Genomic DNA, 14,093 nt, shown 5'->3' with positions numbered 1-14,093 from the left:
CTCTAATAAATTGGTTAGTCTCTAAGGTGCCACAAGTCCTCCTTTTCTTTATTCTAAACGGAGTGATCTCTGAGGTGAGCAAGTAGAACAGTAGCCTTTGAAAACTGTATTAAAAGTTAACTCCTATCTGCTGTCTCTGGAGGAGTTGTTGCTGTGTATATGCAGTCTGGTGAGGGGAAACACAGGGGAACGGCATACCTTGCAGGGATGGCAATAGGTCACTTCAGTCATAGATTCAGAGCCAACTATTCACCTTTCTTGAGTCAGGATTGCCTTGGGTATCACAGGTCAGTGTGGTGAAGTAAGATCAGCAGGGGTCCAGTAGGTGGACTGAGGAGATGAAGTAAAGACAAGCTGCCATCAGTTCATAAATTCTCTGTTGGAAGTTAGTTTCCTTGTATAATTCCTGTGCCCACAACTTCAACTGAGGGCAGTGGGCCCTTCCAAATATCAGACCCATAGGTTTCACAGAGGTTAACCAGGTGAGATAAAATGCTTTTATGATAGGTTTCCCCATTTCCCAGCCCCTGGTTTAAAAAAAGACTGTGCAAAAAGTCCATTTATGAATTCAGCATTCTAGAGTCCTACGTTTCACTCAGGAGGGGCTTTGTTTTCATTTGTTTTTTGGACGTAGGATAGAGAGGGAAGAATATAAGGCCAAAACTCCCATTATATTTTGCATGCTTTCCCAAGTTGCTTCACTGTGAGATATTAATTGTTGGGAGAGGGGACACAAATCTGCATAGATCAGAAAGGGTACAAATACTTGTTTTCTTTCTTCCACCCTAACTTTTACCCACAGTATATTTTCCCCCTCTGATTTGGGACATTTATGTTTACTGGGGGCTCGAAATACAGTTCTGCTGTGAGGTGCGACTCTACAGTAGCATGTGGGGTTCCATTTTTATTTCACGTGTCTCAATTTCTGTATCAAGTGGGCTCTTTTACAAGTGATGATTTTGTAATTGCCAGCCTCTGAAAGTCAGCCTGGAATTTCAAAGCACTGTTTTTTTCCAGATTGAGCATCATCACTAGTAATAAAAATTCTGCAAACCAACCTTTGTCCTAGTTACACCTGTGTGGCCCTTGTTGTCTGCTGTGGGGTTGTTTGGGTGTGACTAAGGGCAAATTTTGGCTCTGTGTCTAAACCTAGTCAACAGTGCTGTTGATGACTGAGTTGCAGTAGAATCCAGCGCACTGTCTCCAGTATGTGGTGGTGTTGCAGTGGTAACAGTAAAAATGGTGCAAACTCTTTTGTCCTGACAATAATCAGGTATCTGCTGCCTATGTGTATTCACTGTCATTTGAGTATGAAGGTGCATTTTTAAAAACTCACTTTTCAGACTAGAATCACAATTTAAGCCCTAAATCTATATCCAGGAAAACTTTCAGTGTGGGGGAATCAGCACTTGTTAAATTTGAGGTCATTTTATGCTGCATTCTGATAATACTTAGGATTTCTGTTGATCAAGCTTTTGTTACCCTGGTTTTCTATGTTAATCCTCAATTTAATTAATGCCGGCTTATTACACCTCTCTTAATTGTGAGATTTATCATAGGGGTTGCATTCTAGAGAGTCTTTGCTTCATTTATCTACTACAAAGGGAAACAAATCGTGCAGTTCCTGGCAATGGCTCTTTGCCACTAAAACTTTTTATTTTTCAATGAACATTTGTGTTTTGAAGGGGAAACCTGGCAAAGATGGAGATCCTGGTCAGCCTGGTAGGGATGTGAGTATCTTATACGTTTCTCACCTAAGCAGATTCTTTGTAATGCTCTTGGGATATTTGCAGCGAATATTTTGAGGATGTTTCTTTTCCTTTCCTTGAAGGGTTTACCTGGTGAGCCTGGTTTAAATGGTGTTCCAGGAAGAGATGGTGAAAAGGTGAGTGTGGGTTATTTGTCTTTACTGCAAGAATAGAGTAAAAGCCTGCCTGTCACTGAAGCTTACATACCAATGCCCAGCTCCTACTGTATAGAAATTGCATTGCCTTGCCTTATCTGTTAACCTGCAACAGAATCTTTGCAATCTCTTGTTTCCTGACACATAAGAACATAAGACACTTTTTTGAAAACTAATTTTTTAGCTCTCGTGTTCACAAATATGTCATTCAATAATCTGTAAATATATCATTGGCAGGGTCTGAAAGGTGAACGTGGTCTGCCTGGTCCTCCTGGAGTGGTAAGTTGCTTTTGCTTTCTTCTCCTTTTCTTCTGTTTGGTTGGCAGTGCACCATTTTGTCTCCTCATTTCTTCCAGACATTAGTGTTTCCAGTTTATGCTAGTGCCAAAGAGATCCAGCAGGTAGCACCAAGTGTTAGTCACCACAACCCACTGCTCCCTTCCTTTAGAATGTGTGATCTTGCATTCCAAGGTCTTTCAGTTATAAACACAAGGCCAGATTCATATCTCACTCACACCAGTGTAAATCAGAGGCAAATCCACTGAAGGCAATGGAATAAAAACATCACAAATTAAGATCATAATCAGTAGAGCTGGTAACAAATTTTCAGTCAAAATGTTTTTCCAATGGAAAGTGGCTTTTTTCAATGAAATCTGAATTTTTTTCCAACCTGCTCTAATCATCCCCACAGTGAGCAGCACCATGAAAATATAAATATCCCCACGCTATTATTCATATAATAATCCATATTAATGTAATCCTGTAGGTCATGGAGTGTCTGCAACTGAGAAATTCTAATGATGTCACAGGAGTTCTCACATAGGGTTGGATTCAACCTCACTTCAGAGAGTAATATCTTATTCCACAAGCAGTCCCCCGGAAACAAAGAATAGGGTCAAATTCTGCCTTATTACAGTGATGCAAATCCAGAGTATCTCCATTGACATATGTGGCATTGCTATGGATTTGCACCATAGTTGAAACTGCAGTTGAATAAATTGTCAGATGAAAACAAAAGATTTTAAAATACCTGGGGTGAAGATTCTGTAGTTTGGGTGGGTGTATTGTAGGTTTTCTTCTCGCACTGTTTTTGGGAATGGGGTGTGCCGTGAGACTTGGCTGTGGAAACCTTTCTTGCTCTCATTCTGACACTATTTGCTTCTCAAACCACAAGAATGAAGTGTGCACTAGTATTTTTTAGCTAACCATGTGGGAATGCAGTACGGCCTCACAATAATAGTGCACTCTGCTGGAACAGGGGACTTTCTTTTTTTAGCAGACTTTTATTTGGGATCCCAGTTGCATTAGAAGGATCGTGCCATTGGTTTGAAATGTCGTGAGCTGGCTCTTGTGGCTTTGCTACACACCGACCCACCTCTCTTCACCTTTCTTGTGACTTTTTCTTGGCTTGTTGATATGACAGATCACAGGAAATGGTGTAGAAGTGGGACCAAAAGGGAATAAAGGACTTCCAGGATTTCCAGGACCCAAAGGCGAGCGTGGATATCCTGGCTTGCAAGGGCCTCCTGGCTTGTCAGGGCCTCCAGGTAAGTGTTGAGGTGAATTGCTTGTGTATTTTGCTATCTGGAGTTAGTTAGCTTCATGATCTTAGTTCACTGCCTAGTGGGGCAGTGGCAGTGTAACAATAATCACCATCACAATTGATACCCTGGTTGGCAGATGGCCTGAATGACCAGTGAAGGCAAAACTATTAAGAGCTACCTTTGAGCCCTGGAGATAGTCCTCCAGCTGAGGGTTGAGGCATGAGGACTCTTGAACATTCATGGTCCGTGCTTTTACTGTTCTGTGGTGAACAGAGGATGCTAGTCTTCAGGGCTGTCAATGAATCACCAGTTAAGAGTGCTGGAGTAGTAACTTAAGGGTAGTTTAGCCCTTTGTTGTTTGCAAGTAATGTATATTATCAGAGTTCCATATGTATGGAGAAGAGTTTGTGTCAAAACTGTTGAGACTGACTATTAAATATAGGTTTAAATACAGACTGGCCAAGTGCTTAAAGGTAGAGTTGATGAAGGACCATGTTTAGAAAGGGGTTAAAGGAGCTTGCTAGCCATGTCTATCAGAAAGCTGTACAGGGAAGGAGAACATTAGGTAACTCTAAAGTTATGACAAATAAATACACATTTTTCCTTTCTCTAGTCCTGTTACAATTCCCTCCTTACCTAAATTGTTTACTCATGTTAAGTCTTGGGATCAAGTTTTCACCAAAAGTCTCTGCAAATGTAATATTTGCCTGCCCCAAATTCCACACTTGTGCACACACATGTACATCAGGATGCGCATTTACCTGGTTTGCATAGAAAAATGGGTACACCTGTAATTTGGCTCTCTTTATGGAGGCCTGATGAAAACTCTTACCCCATAATATAACTCCTATGCCATGGTCACATACATGAAGATTTAGAGAGAGGATGTTGCCTATGGTAGTAACAGCAACCTAGCCAGCTTTCATTGTCACCTTTACAAAAGTCCATGGTTTAAACCAGAGATACTGAAGAATTAGCTTTTTTCCATTTTAGGGATTGCAGTTGTAGGCCCCCCTGGTCCACCTGGTTTGCCTGGGGAGCGAGGACAGAAGGGGGATCAAGGTCTACCCGGAGTTTCCATACCTGGACAGCCTGGACTTGATGGACGGCCAGGGCCACCTGGACCTCCAGGTGCCCCTGGACCTCCCGGAACAACTATCCCTCCTAGTAAGTGATATCTTCATTGACCTGCAGCCTTGAAATACTTGACAGATAGATAGTTACTCAGCAACAAGGAAAAGAGACTAAATATCTATTACATAGGTTTATTTTGTCCCCTTGTTCCAGGGACACAATTCAGCTCCAGCTGAAGTAATGGAGAGACAAAGGTGACGTAATGTCTCCTTTATGCTTCCTTCCCAGCTCCTGGTGCAAGTTAGAGCACCAAAAGGACTACCCTAACTTTATGTGGTCTCGAAGGGTCCCCTTGCTAGCTAGGAATTATCATCTTGTGTTTCGGTGTGGCCTTGCCATGCCTTTTCCTGGCTCCCGCCAGCCCTGACGTACCCCTTTTTGTAAAGTGGGCTCTACAAGCTTTATTACAGCCCAGGATTCCCCCATATTGGGGGAATCTCAGAAGCTTTAGGGCCGCTTTAAGGTCAGTTTGCACCACTCCAGTGGCACAGTGTTAATAGAGGAGGGCCAAGGATGTGGCCCCAGAGGTGCAGAATAATGCTGCTTCCAACTCGTGCTAACAAATCCCACTTGTTCTAAATAACAAAGTAGTTAAGGATGTGTTGGGATTTGCACTTAAATAAGGATTAAGTCCCTCTCTGTCACTCTTTAGAGATTGAGTTTAGTCTCCACATTTGGCCTAATAACTCGTTAGAGGACCATTAAAATTTCTGTTTCATTTCAGTAAAACAGTTCATAACTTGAAAAGGAAACATTTTTCAGAGTGCTCTCTATATTAAATTTTGCTCCATCTTCTCGTTTCTTTGGGTCCTCTAACTAAACAGCCAAAATCCCCCATGAACTCCAACTCCCCTCCCTACACACACATGCCCCACATTACGTCTTGGGCATAGGCTACTTTGGAGGTTTTTTAATTAAATACATTGTTATTCCCCATATTTCGAATGGACAGGTTCAGGTCCATTTGCTACTTTGTATTCTAACTTTGCCAGCCTGCGTCCCAGCTTGAAGGCAGGGAGATAAGCTGAGCAACAGAGAGTCTGGAGGCAGGCTCTGGTGGTCCATGCTCAGATGAGGGATATGAAGGGCCAGGCAGAGTGAGCAGGCTTGGAGGGGGAATGCGGGGTTGAGTGGAACTTTGGGAAGGCATTGGGAGAGAGGGGCTAGCATGGATGTGCAGCGGGGAGTCAGGGAGAAGCTTCGTGTCTCTACGCTGAGGCTTTTGCATATCATGAGAGTTCCTCCCCATGGGTGCCGCTGTATATATGGGCACATTTATGAACAGAGTTATGGCTGCATATCGGTTGCTAAGGATGGGGGTGAGGAATGGAAGGGGGAGGATATTGATTGGGGTGTAGAGGTAACTGTTTGTTTTCTTGTGTTTTATGGCTTGCATTGTTGTACCGTGCAGTGTAGAAGCCACAGCCCCATTTTAGCAGTGTCCGGTGTGGAGCTTCCCCAGTCTCTGTTTAGTGTTTCCTGTCTCCGTTCAACTTATAGTAGAGTTAACTCTCTCTCTCTTTCTCTCAACTCTTTCACCTTTAGGTGACAGAGTATGTCAGCGAGGGCCCCCGGGTTTTCCAGGACCTTCAGGAGACAAAGGTTTTATGGGGGAGCGAGGCCAGAAAGGTGCATTGTCATAAGTATGCTTTGTCTCTTTCTTGTTGTTTAAAGCATCTCCCACATCAAAGAGGATAAATTCATGAATACGTAGGAAATGCTCAGCTAATACAGTGCTGAGCATCATAGAAAAGCCGGGTATACATCAATAAAAGTGTTAAACCTCTAAAAAAAACCTTGTAGGCTTTTTTTAAGAGAGTATAATTAGAATGTTTTTATGCCAGCTGTACTTTAGTAAACATTTCCCATATTGGTTGTTTTTTCTTTCTTTCCAATCATGATTATAACTCTTGATGCTGGCATTTAATGTCTTTTGAAATCCCAGCTCCTAGCATCGAAAGATTTGCCCCCTAAAGGAGCTAATACCTGGAAAAAGTTCTACATTTGGATTTTTGAACACTGAAAGGGTTTTTGTTTGTTTTTTGTTTTGTGTTGTTTTGCATTTTTGCTAAACAAATTCCATCAGATACATCTGCTGTGTACCATGCACTCTACCTGGAGTCCTTTTTCGGGTGATAGTAGATCTAAATGCTACTTTGGTTCCTAAAAATCAAGGATGCTAAAAGTGATGTCTATGAGAAGCCTTCTGCTAATCTATTAAGATATTATATAATTATATAAAATTATAGTTATCATATGCAATATGATATATACCGTGAATATAATGACAGTACTATTATGTTGGATGCTCTGTGTTTTCCAGAACTAAATGCTCATATCTGCTTTTATAATGTGACCCTTTCTAGGTGATAAGGGAGAGACATGCTTTAATTGTATAGGAACTGGCATTTCTGGGCCTCCGGGGGACAGGGGACCACCCGGACCTCCAGGTAGCCCAGGTAAAATAAAAAACAGCTGGCTGCATTTTGTTCTTTATTTTATGGCCCACAGGTGTGTGTACGTTTGTGTGCAAACTCAGACACAAAGCCTAACTTCAATGTGCATGTACACATTACCCTTGTGTGCCCAAGTGATGGGATGCAAGGGCACACGTGAGTTCACTGTAGACGAGTTGAATATATGCAGAAGTCCACCCATTTTTGAAAATCTGACCCTTAAGAATCAGATTTTTAAAATGGTACAGATGCTCCCACTTGATATTTTCTGCTAGTCAAAGTCAGGCTCACAAGCACTGTGCTTACTTAAAGGGTATTATCTGCTACCTGGTTACCTGGAAGGGAAATGAATTTCAACTCCTTCCTGCTTCAAAAGAAACAAAGAACCAGTTCAGAGATTACTGTAGGGGGTGACCTCTTTCAACATCATTGACATAAACCTCAAGTTTCAAATTAGTTTTACTCACCTAAGATCAGGCTGTCCAAAACAGTGGACTGAATTTGGTCTTGGTTTAAGTGAGCATTTGCTATTTCAATGACATCAGTGGAGCTGCAATTTCATATGCTAGGGATTAATTTGGCCCAGCAGCTTTTAATAGGACAGGTAATCTATACAGCAGTTTTTGAGTGAGTAATATCTATGACTTTATCTACTAGATGAGACTGATGTGTTGTAGAGCCATCCTCAATATCAGAGTAGTTGGTGGTGGGATAAGGATCTCATCACCGTTTCACAAAATTGTGGTGACTTCAAAATAATTTAAGGTCTAGGGTAACATTTTCAAAAGTTCCCCGGTGACTTTGGCACTTAAGAGTCTGGATCCCATTGATTTTCAATGAGATGTAGGCACTTAAGTGCTAAATATTTTGAAAATTGGATTTAGGAGCCTGAGTCACATTGGAACCTTTGAAAATTTTACCCCTGTCTAAATCTTGCCTGCTCTAAGAGATTTCTCCTACTGCCTCAGCCTTGGCAAGTATGTACGTCAAACTAAGTGCCAGATATTCCCAATGCCTAAATCTTGCATTCTTTTATTTAATCAGGATCTCCTGGTTTCCCGGGATCGAAAGGTGAAAAAGGGCTAACTGGCTTAACCGGGCTGGTAGGGCCACCAGTAAGTGTTAGTATGTTTCATGGGGGGAATTGAATCTAATTTATCATAAGCATAGTATCAATTTACTATTAACTACATGTCCTTTCGTTTGCACAGGGAAAAATTCCTATTCAACAGTCCTTTTCCATCTCTAATTACCATGAACCTATTGTCATAAAATTGCAGCATTCAGAAAGGAGATGGAGGAAAAACCTAAAACGTTTACTTTTCTTTCCCTAGGGATTTCCAGGACCTCCAGGTGCCCCTGGGCGTCCTGGTTCTAAAGGGGACCCTGGGGACAGCCTGGCTTTCCCAGGACTGAAAGGTGACAAAGGGGACACTGGTTTCCCAGGACCTCCTGGTCTTCCTGGCATAGATGGCTCTCCTGGACGAGAGGGACTGCCAGGTCTTCCTGGATCCAAGGGGGAACCTGTAAGTTTGGTTTTATACTTGGATGAACAAGGTCTTAGGAATGTTGTGAATCCATTCAGAAAAGTACAGAGAAGGGGATGTGAAAATCCACTTTTCCCTAAGCATAAGTGTGGCTGAATAAAATAATCTGTCTATTATAAAAGCTGCCCATCCTCATCTCTGACAGTTATTCTATTTTTGCCCTTTCCCCTTCAAGCTGTGATTTGTGCTGCATGAGGGTGGCAGAATGGGTCTCCATTGATTATCTGTCAGTCCCTCTTTCTAAATGAGTAGAGGGACTGCTCTTGAACAATATACAGTGTCAATGCTCACTGTCCTCCCCACATGGCACTTCATTAACCTGCATCTGGGGTAGAAAGTTACAAGGACCAAGAGTCTAACCTGATCTCCAGCATGATGATAGAGGGAGGGATAGCTCAGTGGTTTGAGCATTGGCCTGCTAAACCCAGGGTTGAGAGTTCAATCCTTGAGGGGGCCATTGAGGGATCTGGGGCAAAAATTGCGGATTGGTCCTGCTTTGAGCAGGAGGTTGGACTAGATGACCTCCTGAGGTTCCTTGCAACCCTGATATTCTGTGGTTCTATGATAACATGTTAGACAGCTACCAGAAATTCTAAACAAAAATAATTGTTTCACTAGGTTTAAAACTAAACTCTTAAATCTGTTCTAAAGCAAATGACTGCTCTTCTCCCCCACCCTCCTGTTCAGGGTGGTGTTGCTTTCAAAGGAGGAATGGGACCTCCAGGTGATCCAGGAGTGTCAGGTCTTCCTGGAGACAGAGGACCTATGGGACCTCCTGGTTTTGGCCCACAAGGTCCTACAGGTGAAAAAGGCATTCAAGGTGTATCAGGTCGCCCAGGGCCCCCAGGAGTTCCAGGTGGGTGTATTTTCATATGATATTGAGCAATAACAGCAAGTTGTACCCATTTGGCTCAGCATAGCTTCCAGATCTTTGGGCAGGGACAAGCATGAAGGCTTTTAAAATTGTACCTGAAAGCAGTAATTAATCATGGCATTTGTGAGCTTCCCTGCCCGTAGCCTCGCGTTTGTCACAAATTGCCGTTTCTTCGACAGTACTGAAATCCAAAGCCAAAGACTGTAAACCAGCTTGCTGTAAAACTGGAAATACCTCTGCAGTCTAAAGGCACCCTGCTAAACCCCATGCTATGGTAAATGATGTAACTTTTTATTAAGATGATGATCACTAGCAGACTTCATGACTTATTTGAAGAACAATTTATAATGCACATATGGCAAGAAATGCTTCTGAGCCCATGAAATGGGGCACAGTGAGGCTCAATAAGGTGAGGTCTGGAAGAGAAAAGTCTTCAAGAGAACGTGACTTTAACTTTTGATATAAGGTGACAAGAAACTACACTTGCATTTAGATTGATAAAGCAGATAAGCAATTTTTCAATTATCCACGTGTCAGACCCTGGACCTGATTCACTGATTTCAGTGCTATTTCAACAGTGTAAAACTGGAGTAACACAGTGGTGAATCTACCCCATCTATGTGTAAATGACTAAGGATCTCTCTCCTTACGTACAGAATCTGTACGCTGTAGAATGATGCGTCTGTATCCTATCCACTCTTAGGTCCGAAAGGTGAACCTGGCGAAACTATTACAGAATCAGGAGTTCCAGGCTCCCCTGGATCTCCAGGAAGAAATGGTGAAGTAGGACTTCCTGGTAAGAGCATAACTAGACTTCCAAGTAACCCTCTGAGTTTTCACTCTGACTTGCTTTTGCTAATTAAAAATGATTTTCCCCTGCAGGTGATCCTGGTCTGCCAGGTCAGCCTGGCTTGTCAGGCATCCCAGGTCCTAAGGGTGATCCAGGTATACCTGGCATTGGACTTCCAGGCCCACCAGGCCTAAAAGGTATACTTGCTACCACACCTTTGGAGAAGGGAATTATACTGGCTTTGGGCAGTGTCATTTTTCAGGTTTAATCTTTTTTTCTTAGCTTGCTCACATAGTTACATTCTTAAATCTCCAAAGTCTTTAAAAATGCCTACCTAAGTTGCATGCCACTGTTAAAAGCATTGGAAAACCTCAGTTTAGCTATGGTCCTTCATGTCTGTTCTCCTGTACTTTTGTGGAAGCTTAGGCTTTTCAACCCATCCTTGGGGTTAAAACCAAATAGAAGAGATTTTAGACATTGTAGAAGAAGACAGTTCAAGCAGTGTATAGCATAAATAACATAATCTCCACAATCAGTCGCCTGATTCCATGTTTCTGATGTAAATAATTTGCAGCCATAATGAGAATACCTAAAATGAGGAACATCCTTCATAAGAAGGGGTGATCTGAGAGGTATCCTGGGACTGTGCTATGATGTAGTGGTCCAGATCGATATACAGTGCATTATACACACTGCTGTCTAAACTGAACTGAGGTGCTTTGGTGCAATAGTGCATTTTGAGCGAACCAGACATAAGGGGGCTCTTTTAAAAGAACACTTACACAGTGGTTGCTAAATCTCCCTGAAATGTGTTGAGACTTGTTTGTTGCCTTACCTCAGTTGTTATCCTAACCTCCTCATTGGGTTGTAGGCTTCCCAGGAATGGCTGGCCCCCCAGGAGCACCAGGAGCCCCTGGACGACCAGGGCTCGAAGGGCCACCAGGACAATCTGGTTTCCCAGGACAAAAGGTCTGAAAATATCAATCTCTCTTCTAATGGGCTGTGGTTTAAGATTGAAGTTTGTCTCTTCAATTGTGCCATTGTAAAGTCTCTTCTTTGGTTGGGAAGGGTCTGCATCTGTAAGCAGCTCTCACCTCTCTCAAGTCAAAGGACCTTTCAAGTCATTTATCTTTTCTTACTCAGTAGCTGCTGTCCCCAGTGTTATATGTCCAGCTGCATTGCCTTGCAGAGTCTGCTCTAACATCTACAGTGCACAGTCTCCTGATGTGTAGGACCAGGGTTGCATGTCATAGGGCAGACCCGGATAGAATGCTCTGTGTAGCTGTCCACCTTAAACTGGTGATGGGGTGGGGATGGAATGGTCAACTTTACTGAAAATGTGTGCCTCCTTCTTACCCACCAGCATTTGTCCCTTCCCCTGGAATGGATGCAGCTGAAAAGTAGGGAGATATTTTCATTTAATCCCTTAAGGCTCTTCCAAATTTGAGTGAAGACACTTGCTAATCAACAAAAATGGTCCTTCATGAGCGCAGCAAATGGTGTTCTCTTACCAGTTCCTCTAGCATCAAATTTGAATAGATTTGTTTCATGAGACTGCAGTCAGGGTGGCTACACTCCCAACCAAGGGCTTGTCCAAGAAGGTTCCCCTGACCCTAAGAAAAGAACTTTGAGTATGATTCAGGCCATGTTTCCTGAGGGGAGCCCCATTTTACCCTTTCCCTTCCTGGACACTTCATAGCTGCAATACTAGAGCCATTCTGTCTAGGTGTGATGTGAGCTGGCCCTCCACACCATCCATGTCAGGTGGCCCTTCCCTCCTTATTGCGCACTCCCTGCCAGAGGCCAGTCGTGTTTGTATGGTATTGGAGGATTGGAGTGTAACCCTCCAGGAGTATGTCCTGTTACTAGATGGGTGACATGGATTTTGCCGTAATATCAGAAATCCCCCTTTTCTATAAGGTGCCTAATGTTGCCTAATCTTCCCTAGAATGATTTGCCTGAGTTGTGTGGCTGTAAATATTTTGGGAGTCTTTTTTTTTTTTTTTTAACCTCATGGCTTTTGGGGGGCTGGAGAGGAGGGGGGAATGTTTTCCCCTTTTGCTACTAGAAAAGGCTAACCTGCGAAACCCATTTCTTTTTTCCCTTACATCATAGGGGGACCCTGGATTTGGTGTCCCGGGACCACCTGGGCCACCAGGGCCACCGGGTTTTAAAGGAGTTCCGGGGCTGAAAGGTGATCCTGGCTTCCCAGGAAACCCTGGTTTTCCAGGGCAGTCAGGTTCTGATGGAACTCCTGGGCCAAAAGGTACAGCTTCATTATCTTCTGTTGAACTCTATATGGCTCTTAATCACTGAAAATTGCCTGTCATTGTGTGACAGTTGCTTAGGGCCAGATTTTTAAAGGTATTTAGGTACCTAATTCCCACTGTCATTATTTCAGTGGGAGTTAGGCACCTAAATACCTTTAAAAATCTGAGACTGCTTACATTGGGGCTGGTTTTTCCAAAGTGCAAAGCCTTTTGGTACGCATATAGACTGTGCCTGTCTAAATGCACATGGCAAACTGATGTTTGTGTTCCCAGGGTACAGGCAGACCGAAGTGCATGCATATTTTTGTGTGTTTTAAAATCTGGCCTCTAGCTGATAGAGGCAAATCCCCTCTGGTCAGGGTGCCGTACTTTAAATGGAGCCACTTCGTTGCATTCTTGTTTACCTACCAAAGTAGGCATTTAAAGTCAAAGGGGGAACTACACAAAAATGAGGAAGCTAGTTAAATGGAAATTAAAAGGAACAGTCACGGGTTGAAATGCCTGAAAACGGTGTGGAGCTATTTCAAAATGCCATAATAGAGGCCCAAACTAAATGTATATCCAAAATTTTAAAAAACAGTAGGAGGATCAAAAAACGCCACATAGCTAAACAGCAGAGTAAAAGAGGTGATTGGTGTCAAAAATGCATCCTTTAAAAACTGGAAGTCAAGTGTAGTGAGGAAAATAGAAAAGAGCATAAACTCTGGCAAGTCAGCTACAAAAGTATAAGTGGGCAGCTCAAGAAAGTTTTTGTGTCCTTAGCAAGTTGCTCTTCAAATTCTAACAGCAAAAAAAATTTAAGTCGTAAGAAGCAGGAAGCCAGCCAAACAATCAGTGGGGCCACTGAACAATTGAGGTGCTAAAGGAGCACTCAGAGAAAACAAGGAGAAGCAAAATGAATTCTTTGCATTGGTCTTCGCTGCAGAGGATATGGGGAGATCTCCACACCCAAGCAATTCTTTTTAGGTGACAAATCTGAGCAACTCTCCCAGACTGAGGTGTCTGTAAAGGAGGTTTTGGAACAAACTGATAAAATAAACAGTAATAAGTCACCTGTACCTGAGGTATTCTCCCAAGAGTTCTGAAGCAAATTGCGGAACTACTAACTATGATGTGTAACCTATCACTTAAATCAGCTTGTGTACCAGATGACTGGAGGGTAGCTAATGTAATGCTTAGTGTTTAAAAAGGCTCCAGGGGCAATCCTGGCAATTACAGGCCGGTAAGCCTAACTTCAGTATCAGACAATTTGGCTGAAACTATAGTATAGAACAGAATTATCAGACAGATAGACATTATCTGCTGGGGAAGAGTCAATATGGTTTTTGTAAAGGGAAAATCATGCCTCACCAATCTATTTGAATTCTTTGAGTATATCAACAAGCATGTAGACAAGGGTTGATCCACTTGGTGTAGTGTGCTTGGCCTTTCAGAAAGCCTTTGACAAAGTGTTATACCAATAAATTAAAAACCAGCAGGATCTTATTAAAGGGAAAAAGGCAAAATATCACATTTATTGTGAATACAGAAAGAATCATAGTAAGCAGTTAGTTATAGCTATAACATTCCATTCAA

General features: G+C 42.6%; 1 protein-coding gene across 2 annotated transcripts in view; it reads left to right on the top strand.

Moving 5' to 3' along the window:
* COL4A5 (collagen type IV alpha 5 chain) overlaps positions 1 to 14,093 on the top strand; it is a 138,632-nt gene that overhangs the window by 76,893 nt on the left and 47,646 nt on the right. For both annotated transcript variants that reach the window (XM_073361228.1, XM_073361229.1), the window contains exons 16-29: positions 1,686 to 1,730; positions 1,832 to 1,885; positions 2,141 to 2,182; positions 3,327 to 3,450; positions 4,441 to 4,614; positions 6,127 to 6,210; positions 6,948 to 7,040; positions 8,082 to 8,152; positions 8,372 to 8,563; positions 9,272 to 9,440; positions 10,162 to 10,254; positions 10,341 to 10,445; positions 11,120 to 11,217; positions 12,364 to 12,514. In XM_073361228.1, the coding sequence (XP_073217329.1) occupies positions 1,686 to 1,730; positions 1,832 to 1,885; positions 2,141 to 2,182; positions 3,327 to 3,450; positions 4,441 to 4,614; positions 6,127 to 6,210; positions 6,948 to 7,040; positions 8,082 to 8,152; positions 8,372 to 8,563; positions 9,272 to 9,440; positions 10,162 to 10,254; positions 10,341 to 10,445; positions 11,120 to 11,217; positions 12,364 to 12,514 (1,495 nt within the window). The remainder of the gene's footprint in view (positions 1 to 1,685; positions 1,731 to 1,831; positions 1,886 to 2,140; positions 2,183 to 3,326; positions 3,451 to 4,440; positions 4,615 to 6,126; positions 6,211 to 6,947; positions 7,041 to 8,081; positions 8,153 to 8,371; positions 8,564 to 9,271; positions 9,441 to 10,161; positions 10,255 to 10,340; positions 10,446 to 11,119; positions 11,218 to 12,363; positions 12,515 to 14,093) is intronic.

The sequence above is a fragment of the Lepidochelys kempii genome, chromosome 9, assembly GCF_965140265.1.
Source record: "Lepidochelys kempii isolate rLepKem1 chromosome 9, rLepKem1.hap2, whole genome shotgun sequence".
NCBI lineage: Eukaryota > Metazoa > Chordata > Testudines > Cheloniidae > Lepidochelys > Lepidochelys kempii.
The sequence above is the reverse complement of the archived record's forward strand: the minus strand, read 5'-3'. Positions and strand labels throughout refer to the sequence as shown.